The following is a 9811-nucleotide window of genomic DNA, read 5'->3' as shown; positions in this document are numbered from 1 at the left end:
TTGGGAAAAGTGCAATAGTTTGTCGTAATGTTGTATGGAAAGTGTACAGACTGTAAATCATTTGTTTTCATGTATTGTTATGCTCGTTTCCGGGTTTGGTGCGTCAGCTCCTCTTTCAGCGGTCTTAGCCAATAAAAACTCAAAGATGGTCTTCGTCATTTGACGTAATCGTGGTGGTAACACGAGGCAGCGTTTTCCCAAACAGAATGGCTGAGCACTGCGGTTTACACCTATCAGCTTAAGGAAAATAGATACATATATAAAATATATATGTATTATTATTATATTCATAATTATCTTTCCCTACTCTTAACCATTTAGTTATTTTGCAGAACTGTAAACAATTAAATGGTAAAATGAACAGTTACTGCACTTCTGTTCTAGGAATAAACAATAAAGTGCTTTCATGCCATCATTTACAAAATTATCAATATACAATATTATTAATGCAGAATAAATATCAAAACTCTTTGACTATTAGATGTTCACAGTTTAAGATTTAAACCTCTTCAAGTAACAAACAAGCATTATTGTTAAACACAAACACAATAAGTCCAAGCAGCATACACTGAAAGAGAAAGACACACACTCTTTGGGTTTTATGTTATGTTTTATGGGGACTTTCCATAGATATAATGATTTTTATGTTGTAGGCCTAAGTATTTTCTTTCCCCCACCCCTAAACCTAAATCTACCCATCACAGAGAACTTTCTGCATTCTTACTTTTTCAAAAAACATAATTTCGTATGATTAATAAGCTGTTTTCCTCATGGAGACCACAAGGTCAACGATTTTATTGCCATGCTTGAATACAGTCATGCATAATAGGCAATGTATATGTAATATGTATAACAAAGTATGAAGTGATCTGTGTCACATCAGATTTTACTTTATGAATATATCAGCCTTTAAAAGACTTGTAATCACTAAATACATTTCTCAACCCAGGATGAGCTCGGTTGGAGACGTGGACGCGAACTCTGACGTCATCTACGCGCGACATCAACATTTTAAAATACAGAGCTTTTTGGAAAATATACGGATATCTACAGCAAATTAATCGACTATTACTCAACTACAAAACCGCAACTGCAAACTCGGCATACATTCGCTGTTGATGAATGCTTACGAAGGTGAAATTATACTGCACTTAATTTATTTGTTACACAAGGCTAATATAACCATAGTTGTTGCAAAATTAAATGTATTAAACAACAGATTATGTAAATAATGTAATCGCTGTGATATTATGAAAATGTAATATACTGTTGTTATCATTTAAATGACAAAAATAAAAAACATGTATCTGTATCCGTGGCGACAATTGGCATAAACATTAAAAGGCCTCCTGCTCAGCCTATGGTTGGTTCGTAAATTATTTAACAGGTTTGTTTGTAAATTATGTTTAACATGCTTGTTTACGAAGGGAGAGTCTGTAACTTTACACGCGCTACAATAAAATAATAGCGTCGGTAATGCATTAATGTTTTGTTATTTTGTCTTGTATATTATTAAATACAATTATTATTACATAATAAACTGAAAACAATTAATATACATTTAAATCAAAAGGTGAGTAAAGTCCAGCTCAAACAAGCGCGATTGAAGGCGGGATTCAGTTGCCTCTTTTCATTGGCTGTCGCCCAGTTACCAAGAAGATTGACAGCGATCTAGTTGTACATAAGCAGGTTAAACAGGCAATTTTATAAGTTAATAAACTTTCTGCCTCTAATAAACTATTTACCAACGAAATAAACTATTTGTGTGAATGTGCGTAATTAAGGACGAAATACACAATACATTTTATTCTAAATCATGTAGCCTATGGTATTTCCTTTTCCGTGGGATGGGCTTAAACCGCGCGTGCGCAGAAGAGGCTGAGCATAATTTTGGCTGTAATGGATGAAGTGAATTCTCTCTGAATTCAGGGCCGTGGAGGGTTTTATATCCACGAACATCGCCCAATTTCTAGGTCTGGTTTCTTTCCAGAACCGCTTAAGTGAACTGGAATCAATTTTAACACATAAATATGTGATCATTTGCGATGAATATGAAACTACAGAGAGTTTACACTGAACATTAAAGCGAATATGTGAACAAGAAGCAAGCGGGTCAAGTTTTATTTTCAGTTATGTGGGACAATATCCCTTCACAGCGAGCTTTACTGCTTCAAAGCTCAGAAAACGTGTGCAAGGAGAGCTAAACATCTGTTTAGGCTTTGATATCGAACAAGGATAAACAATCTAAAACAAGGACATCCTGTATTTTTCTTCTTTCTTTTTGTCTTTTCGAGGGACGCTAGCTTAGCTAAAGCTAGCCGAGAGGCGCGAGCGCAATGCGCTGCTTGAGGCGCCCTGGAAACGACCAGTGATGCCATCGTGAAAGACATATCGTTTAAAAAAATCTTTTTTTGTTGTTCTTGTTGGATTTATACTCTTGGATTGGATATATTTTGACGCGATTCAAAGACGCCACGGGACCGGGAATGAGTTGTGGATAACATATGCGCATTAAATCGCGTGCGCATCTTTGTTTTGTTTTGCTTCGCTCCGAGTCTTTCCTCTGGCAAGATTTCACACTTTTATCCAATACTGAGCGATTTCTGCTGTTCATGTGCTGTCTTGACCACATAGGTCCGCGTCTCCGGAGGACAGAGGTATGCCTGGATCAGACCGCCTGCATGGGACCAAGAGGAAGGCTGAATCGCTGTATCATCATCAGCTGCAGGCGGCCACCGGGGACGGCCAGCCTTTGCACGCGGGCTCCGGTCGGCTTCCCACAAAGACGACGAGCTCGTCCACTTCTTCCAAGCACAAACGAAACAAGTCCAAACACGAGGCCGAAACCGGCTCCGTGCGCGCTGCTGCCGCGCCTCCAGCAGTGGGCGCCATCAAGCCTCTGGTGGAGTACGACGACATCAGCTCCGACTCGGACACGTTCCTGGACTCCCCCGCCACCGGGAAACCGGTGGGGAGCGGAGACGCCGACCGCCTAGAGCTGTCGGACTACGGTGAGGCGGGGGTTGCGAAAGAGAACAGGGCTCATAAACACAAGCGCTCCCGGAAGAAGTCCAAAGACCCGAATCGGGTCAGGGAGTCTTCGGAGAGGGCAGAAAGCGGAAAGAAAAGCAGTAAGGACCGGGAGAGAACGAGCAAAGAGAGCCGAAAGAAGGCCAAGGAGAAGTCCAGCCCAGCCGCGTGCCTTGCTTCTACATCCAGACGCTCAGGTGAGTCCAGTAGTAAGAAGTCCGGCGAGTCTCTCTCATCCACCGCGGTGCAGTCAACGGTCAGTCTAGGGAGCAGCGCCTCCTCCGCATCCTCCTCCGTCAGCAAGGAAAGTGGCCGTTCATCAAAGTCTCGCAAAGACAAGCGGAGGAGCGAGGAGTATGAGGAGGACCGCAGCCATCGGAAAGCCGCCAAGAGCCACAAGTCGAGCCCTAAAGGAAAGGGCCAGTCCAGGAGAAGTGGAGCGGACAGTCCTTCCACTGCGGAACACGACAACAGCTATTCCTCCAGACGCAGGGCCGCGAGCCCGAGTCCGTATAGGGAGCCGCCCAGGCGGAGTAGACAGAGGTCTGAGAGCCCCTATGGAAGACGGAGGTCTTCAAGCGCTGAGAAGGATGGAAGTCCGTATGTAAGCAGAAAACACTCACCTGGAAGTCCCTACGGCAACCGACGCTCATCCAGCACCAGTCCAGTGTCCAGGTGAGTGACCACACTAAAACACTTATTAATTCACAGATCTGACATGATGTACAGTACACAGTGACTCAAGACATTTGTTATTGCATTGGAAATGTCAAACTGAGGTTTATTTTAAAGAAAGGATGCACCTGACTAGATTTGATGCATGTGCTAAAATGACTTGTTGAGAGAAGGTCTAGCAAAAGCTACAAAAGCAAATGTGATCCAATGTAAGAAAATTATTCACTTCATACTATTTAAACTAACAGGTGGACAGGTAAGTTAGTTGAAATTCATTAACCTGTTTACATTGTGTTGAAATATTCACACATTTTGTTATATTTTTTTACTTAAATGAATAGTTTGCCCAAAAATAAAAATTCTGTGCTGATTTAATCACCCTCAAGTTGTTCTAAACCTGTGTGAGTTTCTTCTGTTGGACACACAAGTTATTTTGAAGAATGTGGGTAAACCAAACAGTTGTTGGTCCCCTTTGACTTCCATAGTATGTAAAAACAAAAAGTCAGTGGGGACCAGAAAATGTCTGGTTACTGACATCTTCAAAATATCATCTTTTCTGTCCAACAGAAGAAAGAAACTCGTACAGGTTTAGAACATATTTATGGTGACTAAATGAGGACAGAATTTTTATTTTTGGGTCAGCTAGCCCTTTAAAGCTTATTGAGGGTATGATTATCTATGTTAGAGGGAAGTCATGGTTTCATACCCAAAAGACCTTCATTCATCTTTGGAACACAAATTAAGATATTTTTGATGAAATCTGAGAGGTTTTATATCTCTCATAGAAAAAAAATGAAACTACCAGATTCAAGGTCCAGAGAAGTAGTAAAGACATCGTTAAAATAGTCCATGTGTCTACAGTGGTTCAACCTTAATGTTATGAAGCGATGAGAATACTTTTTTGTGCACAAAAACAAAACAAAAATAAAGACCTCTACCATGTCAGTCTCCTACGCAGTGAACGCAGTTCAGTGCCTCCGTGTTTACATCCGAACGCCGGCTCAGTATTGGCCGTCGCTGTTCTTGTGAGTAGCACGACGCATGCGTGTGATGCAGACGCACGAGCCGGCCAATACAGAAGCAGCGTTCTGATGTAGAGCACGGAAACTCTGCAATGTGTCTTCAACGTAAACGGCGTAGGAGAAGGACAGGGAAGAGAAGAAATTGTTGAATAAAGTCGTTATTTTTGTTTTGTTTTTGCACACAAAATGTATTCTCGTCGCTTCATAACATTAAGGTTGAACCACTGTAGTCACGTTGACTATTTTAACGATGTAATTACTACTTTTCTGGACCTTGAATGTGGTATTACTTGCATTGATTTCTGTGGGGGGAGAAGAACCTTTCGGATTTCATCAAAAATATCTTAATTTGTGTTCCCAAGATGAATAAATGTCTTGCGGGTTTGGAACGACATGAGGATGAGTAATTAATGACAGAAATTTTATTTTTGGGTGAATTAACCCTTTAAGTCATCAGCACATTTCATTTAGTAATTATAAATTTATAGCAGCAGATCGTGTTATTACTTTGAGATCAGTTGTAAGTAGAGGGGGTTTTTAAAATTATAGCATGATATTCCGTCCTAATGGTTTTTATTTAAAAACACTTCTACATATGAAAACACCAGTGCATCATACAGTCAACTTTACGGTGTTTAAAGTTGCATAGTTGAGTACGAAAAATGCTGTTGCTCACCATTGAGATCTCGCTCTAATGTCTACATGCCATAATTCCTGTATTACAGGTCTATATTTAGCTGGGCTTCCTCTTGCAGGCTTTAATTTACTGATTACCACTATCTGTGAAGCACAGAACTGCACCTAGTCTTTGTCAGGTCAGGTTCTGTGCATTGTGCTTGGTGGAAAATATGGGGTTTTTAATTTAAAGTGTAAATAAGAGAAAAGGGGTTTTTGATGCACATTTGATTGCTCACATTTGAACAGCTAAAGCTTGTTTAGATACTCAAACATTGGTTGGTTCTTAGTGTTTTTTCTGTTACAGAATTAAAATGTTCACAGTTCGCCTTATGAGTTAGGGTTAAGTTACTGTAATTTTGCAGGTTTTATTATGGCAACTTATTGCCAGCTGCTCATGAGCAGCGCTTGCCTGCAGTTATAATGATGAGCTTATAAAGCATATTTTTCGAAAGGGCAACATTTGTAGCACCACATCAATAGCATCACAAGAAACACCAAAAGTGACAGCATATTTCATTAACTAAACGCTGTTGTTGTGCGTGGACTGTTTCTTTGTTCAAAAAGGGTGTTGTTTACTGGGGATGTTCAAAACGCTTTTGTCTGAATGGCTAGTCAATCAATATAAAAGTCAGCATGAAATGAAAATTTACCCTATTTATTTTCTAAATGTGCGTTATAGATGATATTGTGAACAATTCATCCGTGCATGTTCCATTAAAAAATCCAATCATCAAACCCATGCATAGAACCAAGTCCCCCAAGTTCTCTCTCGATAATCCATTACTAGGGATGCACAAAATTAAAATTCTGGGTTGATACTGAAAATTCAGGATGCACTTGGCCGAAACCAAAAATAAATAATACATTTATTATTAATGAATCAATCAAACATATTTAATAACAAACACTCAAATAGCTAAAACTGAGTTGTTCAAACATTTAAATTGCACAGACAGTTTTATATCAACATTTTAATAACAGAATTGTTTCTACTACAGTTTGTTGGTGAAATATAAACATTTAAACAATAAACTGTAATAACTTTTATATTTTTCATGACACATTTATTCAAACATATTTTAATAATTAAGACCTCACTAACAGGTTAACGAGGTTAGTTCACCCAAAAATGAAAACAATCTGTCATTAATTACTCACCCTTATGTCGTTCCACACAGTAAGACCTTCGTTCATCTTCAGAACACAAATTAAGATATTTTTGATGAAAACCAAGAGCTTTCTGACTCCATAGACTTCAATTTAACCACCACTTTCAAGGCCCAGAAAAGTAGTAAAGACATTGTTAAAATAGTCCACATGACTACAGTGGTTCAATCTTAATTTTATGAAGTGACGAGAATACTTTTGTGCACAAAAACGGAACAAAAATAACTTTTTTCAACAATATCTTTTCTTCTGTGTCATTCTCCTACACTTTTTACGTCTAGCACTTCCAGGCTCTATGTCCGAATGCCGGCTCAGTATTGGCAGATGCTGTTCATGTGAGCGTGCTGACACAGGAGCCGGCCAATAATGATTCCGCGTTCTGACGTAGAACCTGGAAGTGCTGGACGTAAAAAGTGTATGAGAATGACACAGAAGAGAGGATATTGTTGAATAAAGTTGTTATTTTTGTTCCGTTTTTGCGTGCAATTTTAACAATGTCTTTAGTACCTTTCTGGACCTTTAAAGTGGTGGTTAAATTGCTGTCTATTGAGGAGTGATATACCCCTCAGATTCCATCAAATGTCTTAATTTGTGTTCTGAAGATGAACGAAGGTCTTACGGGTTTGGAACGACATGAGGGTGAGTAATTAATGACAGAATTTTCATTTTTGGGTGAACTAACCCTTTAATAAAACGTCTGTTTGGGTCACTGATTTCGGCCCAACAAAAGCATTTCGGCCCGAAACCGACCCATTTTGCTGGAAATTTTTGGTAGTGGAAATTTCAATGCATCCCTATCCATTACACTTGGGTGTACATCAGAATATGGAAGAAGATCCATTGCTACTTCCATTTTAATCCTGTTCAATTAGACTGTTTCAGGGTCATGCTTTAAAAATGAATTGAGATTTTGCATTCTGACTGTGCAATATTTCATTTTTGGACAAAGTTTGCATTTATTGTCTGTCATGATGAAATTGATTTGAACGAGTTCAGATGTCTGATTTTAAAACATTTCTCTTGTTTCTCCTCCCCAGGCCTTCTCTGCGTTCCCGGAGCCGTTCTCCTCACTACTCCTCCTCACGCCGCTCCTCTTCCCATTCTCGCACTAAGAAACATTCTTTATATTCCGGAGGAGCCAGCGGAGGCTCCTCCCACAGCAATCACCCAGGCAGCCGCTCCCCTTCGTCTTCACGTTTGCCGATCACGTCCAGCCTCGGAGCCGAGCTGACGCGAAGAAAGAAAGAGCGTCAGGCGGCTGCCGCCAAGAACTCTCCCTCCCTCCGCCTGAACACGTCCAATGTGGCAAATGCACCGGTGAAAAACACTGAGCCGCCACTAGAGACGGCCCCACCCCCTGAGCCTCAAAGACCGCCTTCCCCACCTCCGAACATTGTTACGGCGGAGGAGCCTGCTGTGGTTCCTCCACCACCTCTCCCGTTATCCAGTCCTCCTCCGCTGCCTCTCTCATCTCCTCCGCCTCTCCCGGCGAACTCTCCTCCTCCTCTTCCTCTCTCATCCCCTCCGCCTCTTCCTCTAAACAGCCCTCCACTAGCTCCTCCACCTTCAGCACCTGTGACACCTGTTTCTTCTCGCTCGAAAAGCCCCACACAGAAATCTACCCAAAGTCCTGCACACCTGATGAAGACATCCACACTTCCACCTCTTCCCCTGCCGCCGGTTCTTCTGGGAGACTGCAGGGACAGGTGAGTTCTGCAAATGCTGACATATATAATTGGCCAACACATTGCAAGTGCACACAGGGTTTTTCCTGGGTCAGAATTGGTTTTCAGTGGTGGCGGACGAGGACGGTCATTCACACACAGTACAAAGTATGCACTGATATACTCGCTCATTATAATAATTTTGAACCAAAAAAAAAGTTACATAGTTAACTTATCCTATTTATTAATGAAATAAAATTAATCATTGTCAGGACATATTATTAAACAAAGTGCTTATAAATTTACAACGTGTAACATACCATAGAAAAGGTGGCAGGTCTATTATTTTGCATTTATACTTCAAGACTTAATGCACAGATCATTTGACATATATTATCAGATTGTTTTGTTCCATCCATTGCTATGGTTATTAGTGTCAATCGGATTCAGTTGCGCATTTAAATCCGGTTAAAACTCCCGTTATAATACGCCGTGCAGTGTACTTGGTTGGTTATAATGAAAGGATTTGCGAGCATGCAGAACTCGCAACATTTTGGGCGGTGTTGAGTGGATTCTGACTAACTCAAACACATCTGATTGGCCATTGCGTTCGATTGCTCAACAGATATAATGCTGCAAAAACACCTTGTAAATAAATCTATACAGGGTCGCCTGCAAGTCGAAGTATCAGAATGGTAATGTGTTTTCTGCACCAGTCTCTACACTTTCGGAAACATAACGGTAATTGATATTAGCATTTGGCTTGACCATGTTGTCAGACAGCTAATAATGTGTTGCTAATGTTACACAAACCATGTTCCCGTTCGCCATCTCAGAGTCAGACAGCTGCCTTCTAAAAATTAGCATCCTTAGAAACGCTTTGAACATCATAGAAAGTCAGTGGAGAAAAGTCCCACTCCGCACGTCGACGGGTTTGGTTGCATGTTTGTGAAGATGGGAAATGGGCAGTACACCAGTTTTAAGGGGAAAATACTCAGTGGTGTTGACTGAGGAATCTACACATGGTTTGTCTTAGGGTTGTAGCGGTATTAGGGTTGCAAAATTCCGGGAATTTTCAAATCTGGAAACTTTCCATGGGAATTAACGGGAATATATGGGAATTAATGGGAATAAACGGAATTTGCAAAATTGCAGGTTAGCCTATAACAGGGTACTTAAATGTAGTTGAAAAAAAACATCTTGCAGCATAATTTTGGTTAAAACAACCAGATTTAATGCAATTTCAGTTGAATTTTTACCCTGACATTCACACAGCACACTACTTACTGCAGGGCTATTGAGGCCACACCCCCTGCATGCACTGTGCATTCCCCCAGTCCATAACATACACATTTGATCAAAAATACAGGAAAAACAGTAATATTGTGAAATATAACCACAATTTAAAATAATGGTTTTCTATTTTAATATATATTAAAATATAATTTATTTCTGTGATGCAAAGCTGAATTTTCAGCATCATTACTCCAGTCTTCAGTGTCACATGATCCTTCAGAAATCATTCTAATATGCTGATATGATACTCAGTTATCAATGTTGGAAACAGTTGTGCTG

At 40.3% G+C, this 9811-nt stretch overlaps 1 protein-coding gene across 6 annotated transcripts in view; it reads left to right on the top strand.

Moving 5' to 3' along the window:
* The first annotated feature begins 1837 nt into the window (after positions 1-1837).
* Positions 1838-9811, top strand: part of cdk12 (cyclin-dependent kinase 12) — a 31287-nt gene continuing 23313 nt past the window's right edge. For 5 of the 6 annotated variants that reach the window (XR_007926576.1, XR_007926575.1, XM_051873204.1 and 2 more), the window contains exons 1-2: positions 1843-3705; positions 7610-8278. Coding sequence is in view for 4 of the 6 variants with exons in the window: in XM_051873204.1 (XP_051729164.1) it covers positions 2660-3705; positions 7610-8278 (1715 nt within the window). In the remaining 2 variants the exon portion in view is untranslated. Of the gene's footprint in view, positions 3706-7609; positions 8279-9811 lie in introns of all 6 variants that reach the window. The other variant, XM_051873205.1, reaches the window with a different exon arrangement.

The sequence above is a fragment of the Ctenopharyngodon idella genome, chromosome 19, assembly GCF_019924925.1.
Source record: "Ctenopharyngodon idella isolate HZGC_01 chromosome 19, HZGC01, whole genome shotgun sequence".
Taxonomy (NCBI): Eukaryota; Metazoa; Chordata; class Actinopteri; order Cypriniformes; family Xenocyprididae; genus Ctenopharyngodon; species Ctenopharyngodon idella.
The sequence above is the reverse complement of the archived record's forward strand: the minus strand, read 5'-3'. Positions and strand labels throughout refer to the sequence as shown.